General features: G+C 34.5%; 1 protein-coding gene across 1 annotated transcript in view; it reads right to left on the reverse strand.

The window, feature by feature from the left end:
• Window positions 1-213: 213 nt before the first annotated feature.
• The window catches only part of LOC150083348 (acetyl-coenzyme A synthetase, cytoplasmic-like), a 128,419-nt gene continuing 112,019 nt past the window's right edge, over window positions 214-16,613 (reverse strand). The window contains exons 13-16 of the mRNA XM_090378482.1: window positions 14,822-14,930; window positions 6,857-7,056; window positions 2,552-2,597; window positions 214-425 (exon numbers count right to left, since the gene is read on the reverse strand). Of these exons, the coding sequence (XP_090234608.1) occupies window positions 214-425; window positions 2,552-2,597; window positions 6,857-7,056; window positions 14,822-14,930 (567 nt within the window). The remainder of the gene's footprint in view (window positions 426-2,551; window positions 2,598-6,856; window positions 7,057-14,821; window positions 14,931-16,613) is intronic.

A 16,613-nucleotide genomic window follows, 5' to 3' on the forward strand; every position in this document is an offset into this window, starting at 1 on the left:
AAAATGCCAAGGAAATGTTTATATGAATTTTTTACTTGAATTCATTTTAATTGAAGTACTCTAATTATATCACCCGAAAAATACAAAAGTAATCATTTATAATACCCACAATTTAATTATATGTGTAGCAGCGTATTTGGAGTCCATGTTTTATAAATATGCACTAGTATATGCACACATCATCAAGAAATATAAACTATACAAGTAACGAATTTAGCATGGCGCTTGGACACCATTCGGACAGGATTTTAGGAGTTCATCTATCACCGATGGGTTACATAAGGTACTGAGATCCTCAAGAATCTTCTCTTTTCTGGCAATTAATCTCAAAACGCGCCTCAAGGTCTTTCCAGACCTTGTCTTAGGTAGGCCGAGTGCACAATGGAAGTATTGAGGCACAGCAAATGAGCCTATGGAGCTCGTAACTGAAAAAAAGACAAAAGAGATAAAATTATTTAACTAGATTGTGGAATTTTCTGCATAATAATTCCACTTTTATACGCTATAAATACATAATCATGATAAAGAGTAACAAAAGAAAATTATTAAAATCAAAACTTTAAAAATTGCGAAATTTGTAAAAATTCCTTAACTCATCGTTTCTATATTTCTGTTGTAATTGATGCAACATTAATCGCAAATTCAAATTTCTACAATAACAGAGTAGTAAATAACAGCGGATATTGATCTTGGGAATAGATTTGTGTTAGAGGTAAAGGCAAGCCTGTATGCGTAGTATAACAGAAATGTTTAAATTGGAGATAACTGTTATGAAGATAAATTTCGACATGATTAAAATTAATAAGTAAAGAATTACTGACTGACAAAATGATGCAATATGGATTGATGACCCCTGTTTTTTTCGGATCGAAGAATGTTAATTATACATCCGCCTAAAAGTTTGGAATCACGTTTCATTTTTCTTAATTTTCAAAGTTTTTATTAAAATATGACCGGCTTGTTTACTAATTTTTATACCAAAATATGTATAAAAATAAAAAAAGTTAAATAATATTTAAGAAATTTCTAGAATATTCGAGAATATTACAGAAAGATGTAAAAGATTCCTGAACGCTGTAGATGATTCTAGAATATTCTATGAAGTGGTAGTATTGTTTCAATATTATAGAAGATTGCAGATGATTTTAGAGTGTTTTGCAATAATATAAATTGAGGATTAAGAGCTGTAACTTATAAAATCGAACACCTGTCATTCGAAAAAAGTGCTTGGTGTAAGTTTTGTGTTTCGGGATAAACATGGCAAGAAATAAGGAACTGAGTGTTTAAAAAGAAGTACTATTATAACCCTGTATAAAAGGAGTTATTCCATGAAAAGTGTTGCAGAAAACTAGGTGTTTAATTTAAAGGAGTACAAACTACCATTCATCAAGGAATCTGGCAATTTAAGGAACAAACCACGATCAAAAGACAAACGTGCGCAACAAAACAACGGAAGCACAAGACCATAACATTGATTTCTAACGCAATCCACGACTTACTACACCCGAAATCCGAGCTGAGTTCAATAGGAAGAGAGAAACTACCGTGTCTAAATCCATTGTAAAACATCGTCTTAAAGAAGCAGGAATTCACGGTCGTGTGGCGATCTGAAAACCCTTATTAAAATCGGAAAATCGAAAGAAACGTTTGGCTTGGGCTACGAAAGAGCGATCAACATTGGAAAACTGAAGAGTGGAAAAACGTGCTGGACGGATAGATCCAAATTTAAATTTTTCGATCCAAGCGTAGAGTTACAATTTCATAAATTTCAAAAATTACAAAACTGGACAAAAAAAGTGGACAAAATTAACGAAAACTGTTGTCATATGCTGTGATTCCAAACTTTTAGGTGGAGTGAAGATTTAATTGAAGTTGCCAATACAGTACCAGTTTTAAAAAGAGTGATAATGTTGTACAATTGTCTCATCAAGCAATTAGACACTACATTGTAATCAATATTTCTGGACAAAAATTGAGCGAGGTCCTTCCTTCTAAGTAATCAATAGTGTAATATGATTGCTAAAAATTTGTCTCAATAGCAATGATATTACAGATTTTAGACTCATTCGGGAACTTGAATGGTTCTAAAGGTAAGAATCCCATCAAAGTCCGTTCCTGTTCGTAAAATTTTCCATTTCGAGTCCTGCTTCAAATTCTGTTCTTTGGAACAACCTTCCTTCACAAGTACTTCCCGAAAATTACATTCTACAGAAGTTCAAGTCTAATATCAACAATATGTTCTTGTCTTTTCAGCCTTAAACATATAATTGCTATTAGTTCTTATACCTTTTGTCTTTCGGATTAACATAAAAAAAATTAATAGTTAAAAAATAAAAAAAATTCACATCATCATCAGACAATATTGAAATACAACGCTTCTAAGTACAGTATCTATAAACTTAAGCAGGGGACGTATTGGGCATTAAATATTTATTCTTAAGTGGTTTGAGTATATGAACTTTATGAAACATAATTATGAATTTATGTGAAATTCAAGAATAAGTTTTACTAAGAATTTCGTAATTAAGACAGACAGAGCATAAATACAGACCTTGTTCTTTCAAATCTTTGATAAGATCATCTTCAAACAGGAAGCCCTATAAATAAAGAAAGTGAAAAAAACAAGCAAATCCGTTATATTAATGTCAGTAAAGAGGTACTTCAGATATCAGGTGCTTAATTTACAAGTAGAAAAGGGGACTATACAAGTAGATAAAGTAAGTTTAATTTTAAAGAAGTATTCAAAATACTTTAAGCTGTCATGCTTTCTACAGTCCATGTCGTTTCATATTTCTAACTTGTGGTTCATCATGAATCATTAAGAAGAAACGCGAGATCCTTATAAATGACTCATTAAAATATATTATTTTGTTCAATTCAGGGGTTTCGTTCAGAAAGTCTGTCTTTTTTCAGTGATGAAAGCTAAGAGGTTATTAGAAATCTGAAGTGTTTAGCAAGCAAGTAAAACGAGCCTTTGACATAATTTCCCCTATGAAAGCAGATTTATTTATTTCAGTGTACCACAAACAAGAAATTATAAAACAAGTTTTCATTTAATGGATATGAGCATCACAACAAAAATTAATTAGTTAAATAGTGTAACTTTAGCACACAAAAGAAGGTGTTTAAACATTCGTTGTTCTTGCACGGTCTTGAAAACGGTTTGAATTATTAAAAAAACTGTTTTTCATCCCATCACAAAGGACCGTTTTTAAGAAACTGAAAATCACGAACTTGTTATCCCGAAAGAATCGTGCTAATTACATCCATCGAAAAAGAAAAAGATGAACAAAAGAAGATAAGGGTCTTATGTGATTTTTAAAATGCATTAAGTAGTTTGAATGATGGGTGATAAAAGATGAAACACAGGAAACACGCCGGGAATAACTGAATTAAAACTTAAAATTATATTACTAAATCAGACGTTTCATAAACTTTAAATTCCTGGTTTACTTCATCAGTGAAAATATACTCTAAAACAATTAAAACAGGTACCCTCGAGAGTAGGGTAACACAGCAGATATAATTACCGTCCTTCACACTCCATTGGAAAATTCCTGAATTCCAATACCTTCTGGATATCACCATTCTCTCTTTCTTGATGATTCCTCTCTCTCTCTCTCTCTCTCTCTCTCTCTCTCGCAGGGTAACTCGGGAATTTTATTTTTATTTTTTGGCTGGTGCAGCATAAGCCTCAGGCTTCTTTGCACCATATGGCTAATAATAATAATAGCGGAAGGAATTTATGGCTTTTTTGACGACGTGGACAAATTATCGGTCTCAGGTGAGACCAATAATTTGTCCACTTCGTCAAAAGAGTCCATAAAAATTCCTTCCGTTATAGAAGGTATTGGAACTCAGGTATTTTCCAATGGAGTGTGGAGGACGGCCAACAAACAGGCAAATCGACCACAGGATGAATACACAAAATTTGCAGACACGTGTAGACGCCTCGTAGCCTTAGTTGCTTTGGTGCTTAACACGCACAACTATAGACACATCAACACACATAAAAACATCAGAAATAATTAAATAAGAGGAAACACAAACAACCCAAGGAACCGACAACACAAGTTAACAAATACATTATTGGTATTTGAAATAAAGCAATGCGGCAAAGGGCTAAGGGAATATAGAGTATGCTGAGATGCCCGTAACCTTCTTTAGCATTGCATTATTACTTTATTAGATTATTTTAAATAGGGTCAAGTGAAATCCACAGTTTATTCACGCGCCAATTATCGCCCAAGACAATATACGGATGCCATATATATTGTAAACTATAGCAATATAAATATTAGTATTAACGGTCCAAGCGTGCTTTCATAAAAGTGTATCATATCTGTAGAAGTGTGTTCGGGGATCCATTTGCATGTCCAGGCTAAAATACTCGAAATAACTCACGGGGGAAACCCTGCAACCCCCCCCACGCCTGAGATAAGCTAACTACAGCCTCGAATGAAGGAATGAAGAGTCCTTTAGAAATTCCTGGAATTTGATTCCAGTCGTCTACAGAATCGAACTCAAACCTCTCCAAACGAGTGGCAGACGCCGATGTATCGTGCAGACTAGGCTGGTACCCAGGTCTTGCAAAAGACGAACTGAGAAATCGCTTTTAGAAGATTCTGAACTAATATATATATTGGCATTATTTCCAAACCAGACTTCTAGGCTAAGTGCGGATGGAGGTTCCCAGTCCCAAGCCCTAGGGCCACCCAAATCGGTTAAAGTTATCTGATCGGTTGCTACCCGTACAAATGCTATCTACACGGTAGCACAGTGGTATCGTTACCGTCCTCCCCACACCAGGTGGAAAAGACCCGGGTTCGAATCCCGTCGATGACGCGAGGAACTTTAGTGGACTTTTTTTCACTCCGTGGTTGAGTTAGTCAGTCTCAGGCGTAGATATAATATAATAATTATATTATATTATTATATCTACGCCTAATTTAAAAATTAAATACCAGTACATACATTCCTTGGACGGCGGCCGCTACAAGTCGCAATTGATAAAAAATATAGGCAGAACTTACTCCGTCGACTTCCTTCTCAGATCCACGTCACAGGACATTAGAGCCTGCTCCAGAGAACCTCTTCATCACTACCATGCATCTATTACTCCAGTGTTCCAACTTTTCTGCTCTTGCTGAGATGACTGTCCGACACTGTAAATGACTTCTCCCTGGTAAATAATTCTACTTGCTAACACGCTGTTGTATATATATTTTCATGTGTAAATTTGCAATTTTTTGTGCTCCAATCTTTATCATACAGTTGTATAATTAGTAACGATACTGGTTTTTTATTATTCTTGTTTATTATGTTCTATTACCCTTTCATGTAAACCCCTGGCTTGTAGCCGTGAAGGGTGTTGTGTACGTCGTGTGCCTTGTGTATGCAATATAGAGTTCTTCTTCTGATACCAATTTCTTCATAGAGACCAATCAAATCGAAATAACAGAACAGGAATATTGCAACAGCGTAAGAACATACACATAAGTCACTTGTATTCTTCTGTATGTGGAAGTCTTATAGCTGGGATCCAGTAAATTTCACTCTTTTAAACGAGGTTTGAGAAGCTCTGCACTGGGTTGGTTACACTCAAGCCTCTCAGTAAGCCATCCTATTCTTACTGATTCGAGAAATGTGGCTTATTAGTTGAACAGGCTTCTGAGGTGAGGTGCAATCACAGTTACCTGTTCACTAGAATTATCAACGATTTCTGAAGACTCTTCACTGGGAGATGGATTGGGAATCGGCGCGTCTTCATTGTGTGGGCACCAGAGCAATAGAGGATGGTATGTTGGGATACATTGCAGCTTTTCGATCCGCAGGCATTTGAATCTTTGTTATCTCCAACATACAAAAGTAGCAATCGTCATGCTGGTTTGTGATCTCTCACTCTCGCTCCATACACGAGGTATAGCAAAAGGCATGAACTTACAAAACCTTCTTTCTGATGTTGATCCAAAATATGATTTTTTGGGTCAGGTATTCCAAAATATAATTTATACACACTACAAAACTTGGCGCTGCCAAAATGTTATTCTTCACCTGCTTTGGACTATGCAGTATCCACAAAAACTGTAGACTGAGTCTGAAGTAATGTCCTTCATTTAGTAGCCAAATCAAATAGAAAAAAAAAAAAAAAAGAAAAGAATGATCCAGGTTCTTATATATCATGTATTCACAGTATTGGTAAGCACTTATGTATACATATAAATGTTGCAGAAAATAAAACTTCCAGTTGCTGCCAAATATTATGACGTTAGGGAAAATTCAAATGCACAGTTGGATCCATCACTCAAAATACCTATAAGAAACAGTTAAATGCAAAGATAAACATTTCTTGTTACATGGTGTTATGCAACATGAATACTACAACTAAGCACCAAATTTCGATTTATGGAAGAGATAAAATTCATTTGCTATCCAGATGAAAGCCACATAAGAACAGCAGTGGGAATATGTTAACCTATACAATGCTAATTTTCAAAAATAAAAAGGAAAATCATTTCCTTTTCGGACTTATTTAGCCAAACCCAAAATAATTTATGACTATTGAAGAAATGTCCCCACTGATTCATTTTCCTTTTATTTTACAACTGTAATAATTATATCTTATCATTGAAAATATTTTGAAATGTTTGTTTTTAAAATTCGGATAAACCATATGTTTGACTCTGAAAAAAGCCTAAAATTGTAAATTTTTCTCTGTTTATGCTATTAAAATAAGGTAGCAAAAAGTATGTTCTAAAGCAACGCAATTAAAATAACTGATAATAATATGCGGAATGCAAAAAAGGTGGAGTTAGTGGGGATTTTATAAACAAGACAAAACTAGCACCGTACCTACCTCCTTAAGAACAATGAAGCAGTACAAACACTCTCCCTTAATAGGATGGGGATGGGCAACTACGGCAGTTTCTATTATTGCTTTATTCCTTAAAAGGGCTGCCTCAACTTCAGCAGTGGACAGTAAGTGACCAGACACGTTCAACATGTCATCTACTCTGCCTGTGATACAATAATATCCTTTCTCATCTCTACGAGCACCTGGAAAATAAAAGTTATTATCGTATTTGGTTAAATTGGGTTAGATTTCACTTGAGATCTGATATTTGCATAAGCTCACCAAATAAATAAATTAACTTTGTATATTTTTAAAGAAAAAAAGAACGAGGTTTCTTTTAAAGTTTAGTTACAGATAGTGGGAATTATAAAAAAAAAAAAAAAAATTAGGTATGTCTAGAAATGAAATTTGTTCAGTTATAAAATAATGTTTGTGACAACTTACATTCATTTTTAAAAATTGTGTCAGCACTAACCTAGACAGCCAGCTTGGACATTTCAATTAATAATTTTTACTGTAAATTCAGGATTTTCATTTCCAAAGATTAAAAAGCGACATGGACAAGCCTACAACGCAGTTACAGTTATATTGATGACATATATGACTTCAAGTTCCTCAGCACTTATTGAAGCACTACTCAAACCTGAATCCATTTCTCGAGTATTGAAAATTCGATTCCATGATATATGGTTTTTCGTACATTATTATTATTATTAAAATCAGTTTATTTCGTAAGAAACTTTGGGTCACCCAGGGACGGCTCTGGGCCAGAAGGGTGTGAATATTTACAGACTAAGGTGCGAGGAACACAATGTACAATAAACAAGAGTACATGCATGTTCGACCCGAGACTTTTACAGGATTAAATATACAATAATATACAAAATATACAGTAATATACAAAGTATATGATTGCATGAAGACAAAAAGTCTTTGTCATATACAAATAAGCAAGTTTAAAAAAAAAACAGTCAGTGATGTCCAGGAGCAGGTGAGTATTATAGATTCATTATCCGGTAGCAGTTCTTGAGGATTTCCTTCCTGTAGGGCTTGTCTTCACAGAATCTATCAGGGTGGATTCTAAATTTATTGAAGATCAATTGGCTGGAAACATGTTCCTCAGGGAATCAATGCTTGACAGCGTAAGACGCAGAGGGAGACAGGAGTCGAGGTGCTCCCCTCTTGCCCTCCTCGGGCCAGAGATTAATGTGGATACCGATGGGGCATCAATTCGCCTCGTTATAAGCCGTGCAAGCGTGAGGATATTTTTTGTCATGATGATATGTCTCCAGGGAGTGGTGTCCAGATTTGCCTGTAGGATAGATCTAGATATAGTTAGGGGGTGGCCTACCACCCTGTTTATCTATCTAAGCAACTCCTTAATATTATCAGATAATTTTTTCAAATATTTATCTTGGAACTATGTAAGAAGTCTCTAATTAAATTTCACTGACAGTGGGAAATTTTCTTAAATCGACAAGGAAAACTTTTAATGCTATTTTGATGTTCGTTTTCATGCTGTCGCCTACATCAGATGAAACGTTATGGATGGTTAAACATGGCAAAAATTAAATCCCTTATAAAACTTCGTATGGAATTGTGGATTTCCAATAACAGTAAAGATTTTACTATGGATGGCATTATTGTGTCCTGTGTTGTTTGTGAAAAGAACATTCCATGCAAGAAAAAATTCGAGATCGACTAACATGTGAAAACAGTATCGGATATTATGGCCAAGCAAAATTTTCAGAGCAGTCACTTTTAATCAAGCCATGCACTTCAAAAGAAGAGAAAAGTGATTTTTCAAAGGATGTGTCTCGCGCTGGTAAGCAGCAATATCCCTTTCAATAAGTTAAACAATCGAGTCTTCAAGCAATTTTTGAAAAATATTGTATAAATCAAAATATTCCAGTCAAATATACCTTGAGAAAGAATTACCTTAACGTTGTTTATGATTACATTATTCGCGAAATTCAAGATATTAGAGAAGACTACATTTGTATGTCCGTCGATGGAACGACAGACGCCTGTGGCTACTGATTTCACATTTTATAAGTGGAAAATTAGACGCAGAACTATCGTGTCCGTATCGAAAGGTGAATTACAATAGCAAGATTTTGTAATGCTTCTTTGCAATTATTATGGCCAGAATCAACGTATAGCGAAGGAGTCGGCATTTTTTTTAGTGACGCTGCTTTGTATATGGTGAAAGCCGCTTCTGTGTTACAAGCTTTCTGTCCAAATCTGATCCATGTTACTTGCTTATCCCATGGCTTACATAGGTGGGCAGAGGCAATTCTGGAGAATTTTGGTGGCATTAGCAAGCTTATTTCTAATATTAAAGAAATTTTGTCAAAAGCGCCTTACTCTTCCTCTCCCACCTGATCCTGTTCTCACAAGATGGAGAGCAAGGTTACAAGCGGCGTCGTTTAATCCAAAAAAAAAAAATTTGTTTCTATAAAAGAATTTGTTGGTTCGTTGGACAGTACGCATTCAGTGGCTATTGTTAGTGCTAGTGCAATGCTTTTTGATTCTTTGCCTATAAAACGTTTATTGTCCATCCAGACCCATATCAGCTTGTTACCTAGTTGTATAACCGAACTTGAAACGTGGGGACTTTCTTTGAGCAGCGCAATTGAAGAGATGAAAAAAGTTGAATTGCAAATTTCAAACGTGCTTGGAGGTATAGGAGAAGAAATAAGAAGAAAATGCAATGTTTTAGAAAAGAACTCAGGATTTCACACTTTAAGGAAAATAAATGAATTTATGAATGGGAAAGGAAATGAACTCCTATTTCAAGGAGAGGCTTCAAAAGCTCACATTTATACAGCCCAGTCACTTCGTAGAAGTAGAAAGGTCATTCTCTGCGTATAAAATGATTTTCTATGAAAAACGCCACAAATTTACAATGTCCAGTTTGAGAAATATATTATTATTCCAGGTGTGAGTTCGAAAGGAGAAAAACTTTTAATAAAGATGTTAAAACTTTTCATAAACGGTTTTATTACTTTAACACATTGAATTGAAAGAAATGGTGGTTCAATTAATTTTAATAAACGAGTAATAAATTTAAAAGTTGTGGTGTATAAAAATTAGTATTTTGGTGTGTATTTTAGTATATTTTAGTTCATATTTGCATGCATATTTGACCTGTTTTTTTAGTGCATATAATCCGATGTCTACTGATTAATGACCCACTTGAGTTTAAATTAGCACAAAACGAATTGAAAATAAATACTGCAGTACACATATTTACTTTTTGTTTTTATTTTTATTTTATTTTTGGTCAAAATATTTGTAATAAAATATTTTATATTTCGAATTATTCTAGATATATAACGTTTTTATTATATCAATGTTTATTATTTATTTTTATTTATTTTAGCCACCTAGTGATAATATCATATTATTACTGACTTTTGGTTTTTCTAATAGAGTACGCCACTTTAGTTTCATGTTCTAGCAGTTAGCGGCCGGAAGACTGTGGCAGGGTAAGCTTTTAACAGAGTGCATTGTTATTTTAATAAGTAAATATGCTCAATATACTAATTTAAATAATAGTGGGTGATTGATTTATCGTCATTCAAAGTATTTTTCTGCTTCAAAAATATTGCCTGCTTACTCGCAACAGAATCTTACAATTATCTTCTCTCATGTACGCTCAAAAGATGAATTGTTACTGGGCGAACTATTTACAACGACGTCTTTTGAAGGAAACGATATTTCGAGTTTTAAGTACAAAATGTAAACATGTTTGCATTAATGTGTCATTTAGTTGCATTGCTGCTCTATCCACCCCCAATCCGCCACAATTCTTATATTCATTTCAGAGTGCCCTTGGCAATGAATTAATTATGGAATAGGACAAAAAAAAAAAAAAAAATCCTACGCCTTCATGCAAATGTAAGTGCATCAATTAATTAATTATTTATTTCACTATCACTACTGTTTCCCCAAATGTGAAATGATGATAAATATTGACCTCCGAAGTAATAACACGGAATGTTTCGATCAGCATAAAATACGTAAATACACGTTCGTATTTAGGTCTAGATAAAATAACTGTAATACAATGGATATAAATTGCCAGAAAAGGTAAAGCAAGCCTCAAATTTTAAGACAAAAAATAATATTATTAAAATGTATAAATAAATAAAAGAAAAAGAAAAAATAGCCATTTTTGTTATTTATATTGAATAATTTGTGAGAGCAGTTGGGTAGGAGCCGGATTAAGAACCAACGGTTGGCTGATAGCATCTTATGGCGCCTGTATGATGATAGCTTGCTTTCAATTGTATACTGTTGCTAGTTCTGAAGTTTATTGAGTAGTATCTCCTGGCGATTCTTACACAAAGTGTGCAATGGCTGGATATAAATTTCCAGAAAACGTAAAGCAAAACTTATTTTTAAAAGAAAAAATAAAATAAAATAAATATATATATTGAACATAAATTGTCTTCTATATATACAGCCCAGTTTTTATATATAGATATAAAAAGCACTGAAGTTTATCGAGTAGTTCCTGTATTTTGGTGATTCTTATGCGATGTGTTGGAAGGCGGATATAAATTTCTAGGAAAGTTAAAGAGCAAGGCTCTTACTTTAAAACAAAAAATAAATATAAAAAAAGCAATATTTTTATGATTTATATTGAATGATCTCTCACGTTGATTACAGTATAAATATCAACACTGAAATATTGTAGTTGATCATTCTGAACATAGTTCAGGTATAAATGGTTAATAATAATAATAATATTATTATAATTATTACAATACTGCATTATAATATTATGATTATTTTATATAATAATAATAATTAATATAATGAATAGTTAATAGTTATTGGTTTAGATATTTATGTAAATGGAAATTATTTTCTGCAGTTGAACCATAGAGATGCTGTTTATCTAGCAATGTTGCTAACTTGCTGCTCACTGATTAATAGACTTCGGATTATATGCAATGGCATATTGTGTCCCATTGTAGTCGTTAGTGCATATAAATACATTATAACACAAATATTACAAACAATATTGCATATTCCTTAACTTTATCAGATAATTTTTTCAAATATTTATCTTGGAACTATGTAAGAAGTCTCTATATTGCAATTAAATTAGCATGGGACAATATTTCACTGAGAGTGGGAAATTTTCTTACTACGCCAACGTCTAGAGGGACAGCGTCACAAATTCTTACCAGATTTAGATAAAATTACCTGATCTAAATGAAGTGCGGAAATTAAAATTAATTAAAAAGGAAATGGCTAGGATTGATAAAAGTTACGGAAAAAATCGTTGAGGGGAGTATGTCATTGAAACAACAACATTTCGCCCATGTATAAGCACTTCATGTTATGCATCGGTTTATATGTCATCGTTGTTATTTATTAATTTAATTATTAATTTTATTATTTTAAAATTTAAACTTTTATTAATTTATTTCAATAAATCACTATTAAAATTGTTTCCAAATTACCATTAAAAGTTTCAATAGAATATTATATACAGTATATATATATATATATATATATATATATATATATATATATATATTTATTTATTTATTATTTTTTTTTTGTTATGCTTTTGTGAAAATTGAACACCTTGTACTGGTAAGTTTGGACATTGAAAAGGCTTTTGACACAACCTGGAGGTATGGCATATTGCGAGAACTTTATTCCCTAGGATTGCGGGGACATTTACCGAAATTCATTCAAAACTTTCTCCAAAACAGAACTTTTCAGGTTCGTTATCAAACAGTACTTTCTCGTATTTATACCAAAGAAGAAGGTGTCCCACAAGGGTCAATACTTAGCGCCACTCTTTTTTCACTTAGGCTAAACACTATAACCCACAACATTCCCAATACTGTCGAATTATATATGTATGCTGATGATCTCACTCTATCTTGCAGTTCAAAAAATATTCATACTATTGAAAGGCAGCTGCAACCCTCCATAAATAAGCTAGAAATATGGACACAGCAGAATGGTTATCGTATGACAGAACAAAAAATTGTTGCAATTCACTTCTGCAAAAAACGCAAGCTGCACCCGGAACCGGAACTTCGGCTAAAGAACAGCCTGTTACCACTCACCAGTAATCTTCGTTTCCTAGGTTTAATGTTGGACACCAAACTTAATTTGTTTCTCACATAACATATCTCCGAACTGTATGCTTAAAGAAACTAAATATTCTTCGGTCCATTTCTGCCATGAAATGGGGTGCCGATAGATATTCTCTCCTACATCTGTATCGTGCTCTTATCAGGTCCCGATTAGATTATGGAGCTGTTGTCTACGACTCTGCTAGGGAAAGTGAACTAACCAGACTGAACACCATCCAACATAGTGCCCTTCGTACTTCGCTAGGAGCGTTTAGAACATCCCCTGTCCAGAGTCTGTATGTAGAGGCGTATGAACCTCCACTTCACCTTAGAAGGAAAATGCTGCTCCTAAATTATGCAGCCAAAATTCAAAGCCTTCCAGCCCATCCTGTTCGATCATTGCTTCTCAACCCTGATTGGATCACGTTCTACAACAACAAAGTTACAGAAAATAGACCCACTGGTATTTGATTAAAAGAATTGATACATGCTTGGGACATAAACTTTGACAATATGCTTGAGGAGAATGATGTACCTGATCCACCCTGGTCTGTAACTCTCCCTCACTGTGATAACTATTTTCAGCAATGGGGAAAGAAATCCCTGTCAGATGAAAGTATTAAACAGCTACATAAAGGCCATGCCCTCAACAATGTTCAACGCTGTATAATATACACAGATGGTTCGAAAACAGACTCTTCTGTTAGTGCTGCAGCTGTCTTTTCCTCTTTTACACTTTCTGTATCATTACCAGTTGAGTGTAGCAGTTACACTGCAGAATTATACGCAATAAAATTAACCCTAGAAAATATAAACACTTCCCACAATACTAGCAGTATAATATACACAGATTCCATGAGTGCAGTGTCCGCATTGGACAATAAACTTTCAGTATCGCACCCCATCATAAAACAAATTTTTTCCTGCTGAAACCACCTACGAAGTAAGAATCATGCAGTGCTATTTTGCTGGATTCCAGGGCACTCTGGTATCCCAGGTAATGAGAGAGCAGATCAGGCAGCCAAACAACCAATATGTACAATACCATTACATTACCAAGTACCATACATAGATTATTTGAAGCGCATTAAAGAAATCTATACAATTCAGTGGTCTGAAATCTGGAGGTCACAAACGAACAACAAATTGCTCGAAATCAAAGAGGAACCAGCACTATGGAAATCTAGCTTCAGGCAAAACAGACAAGAAGAGGTTGTGCTAGCAAGATTACGCATAGGGCATACACATCCAACCCATATGTATCTACTCAAGCAGGATGGCCCACCTCAATGCATTCATTGTGCTTTACCACTTACCGTCAAGCATATACTCTTAGATTGTAAGCAGTATTCCTATTTCCGAAAAAATAGTTTCCCTTCACTGTCACAACTGAAAGAGCCTCTTTATCACTTGCCCATATTATTGGAAACAATGCGAATTTAAATGAATTATTTACCTTTTTGAAGCAAATACAAATATATGATTTTCTATGATTACAAACTGGAACGAAATTTTATATAAAAACATGTCATAGGAACAGGCACAATTTGGCCCTAGTTGCCCTTGTGCCGAAAAATACCAATACCAATATTTTTATTTATTTTTTTCCCTGACACCCGGATCGTCAAATTATGAGGTTTCTGAATTTGCTTTGTTGTTTAAATATGTTGTGCACTCCTGAAGTAAATAAAAATTTACAAAAAATTTAAATTAAAAATAGTAAAGAAAGTATACAATATTAGAAATTATATTATTACATCTTAAATATTAAAGAAATAAATTATAAATTATTAACAATGCCAAGTGGCTAATAATTATAATTCTATTAGTGAAACAAGGGGGGAAACCTTGTACTTACCATCGCCTGTGAAATAGTAACCTTGGAATTTTTTAAAATAAGTTTCTTCATATCGCTTATGGTTTCCGTAGACTGTTCTCATTATGGCAGGCCAAGGCTTTTTAAATACCTAAAATACATAACTTTTATCATATCATTTCCCAGCAGTGTTAAACGACAAGTTTTATTCACTATATTGCACCAAGTTGTGTTACTACAGATGGACACTTTATATCAGCCTGAGAGAATTATAAAGTTTTATCTTAACAGATAAACATTCTCTCTCTCTCTCTCTCTCTCTCTTAAAATAAAATAATAATAAAAAAAAAAATTCCTGGGCCAGCGATGGCGATCCTTTTTCGTCTTGCGTGCTATAAATAAGCTGAAACGAAAGTACAGTAACCGTTTTCGCGTGCCATAAAAAAAAAATAATAATAAATAAAAAAAAAACTGCGAAGTTACTTATTATTATTTTTTTTTTTAATGAAAATCCTAAACATGAAAGGTTATCAAAACCTATAGCACTTAGCATCGTGCATGGGCTGGGGGATGCCGGAAACTTTGCTCTGAAGACTAGTCATGGATTTCACCACTTCAAGCTTCCATTAAGCAAAGGGGCAGTATTGCACCAGTTGCGAGTCTTCTATCGCCTAGTGTTAGAATTATATTATATTATACACTGCCCTACCATTAATATCCGGACACCTGTCTTTAGACAAAAAAAAAAAAAAAAAAAAAAGAGAGCTTTTATTGTGTCATTTAATATTTTGTGCTGAAACCTTTTGCTTTTATGACGCCTGGTCTTCGCGGCATACTCCAACCAGCTTTTTGTAAATGTCAGGTGATATGTTCCTCCACTTGGCCTTTAACGCAGCCACCAGTTCGGTGCAATACATCCCGACGATTCAGTACATCCCAAATATTCTCGATAAGGTTCAGATCGAAACTCTGGGCTGGCCAATCCAACTTTTCCACACCCATGTGCTCAAACTACTGTTACGACCCGAGCAGTGTGGCATGACGCGTTGTTTTGCTGATACAGGTATGGGCCTTCACCGAAGTATTGCCATAATGTTGGAAGTTCATAATTGTCCAGAATGTCCTGGTATTGCACAGCATTTGTGGTTTTGTCGATAACGACTAACGGGCCCAAGCCAAAAAACCAAAAGGAGCCCCATACCATGACACTGCTTCCACCAAACTTCATTGTTGGGAGGATACAATCAGGATGGAACTGTTCCCCTGGCATTCGCCACACCCAGGAACGGCCATCAGATTGGTAGAGTGCAAACCTCGACTCGTCTGCCCATAGGACGTTTTTCCATTGCTCTACTGTCCAGGATTCACGCTCCTCACACCGTGTTAATCGGCGTCTAGCATTTGTTGAGGTGATCAGGTCTGTCGAACCGTTGAGATAATTCTGTTGAACGTGTCATCTTTCATGCCCACTTTTGCAATTGTCTGTTCGAAGCCCAGTTTGCATCTTTATAGCAGGTTCTGTGACATGTTGCATGCATAGGACCTGTTTCCCCATCCATGGAAGGGTGTTCGGATATTAATGGTAGGGCAGTGTAAGTGTTATATTATATTAGTATTAGCAGTGGTACTGGTTAGTATTAATACTAGAAGTACCGTGCATGGGTTTGAAGGAGATGGGGTCCGAAACTTTGCTTAACATTTTTTTCTGAAAATAAAAAAAAAAAAGAACTGATGGTATATGTATTTTATATTTTCGGGTTTGGAATTACATGAAAGTAACCTTGTATGAAGATCTAAAAATAAAAATAAACGGGACAATCAGGATGATGCAAGA

Source organism: Mastigoproctus giganteus, chromosome 7 (assembly GCF_048544385.1).
Source record: "Mastigoproctus giganteus isolate SK-2022 chromosome 7, ASM4854438v1, whole genome shotgun sequence".
NCBI classification, from domain to species: domain Eukaryota; kingdom Metazoa; phylum Arthropoda; class Arachnida; order Uropygi; family Thelyphonidae; genus Mastigoproctus; species Mastigoproctus giganteus.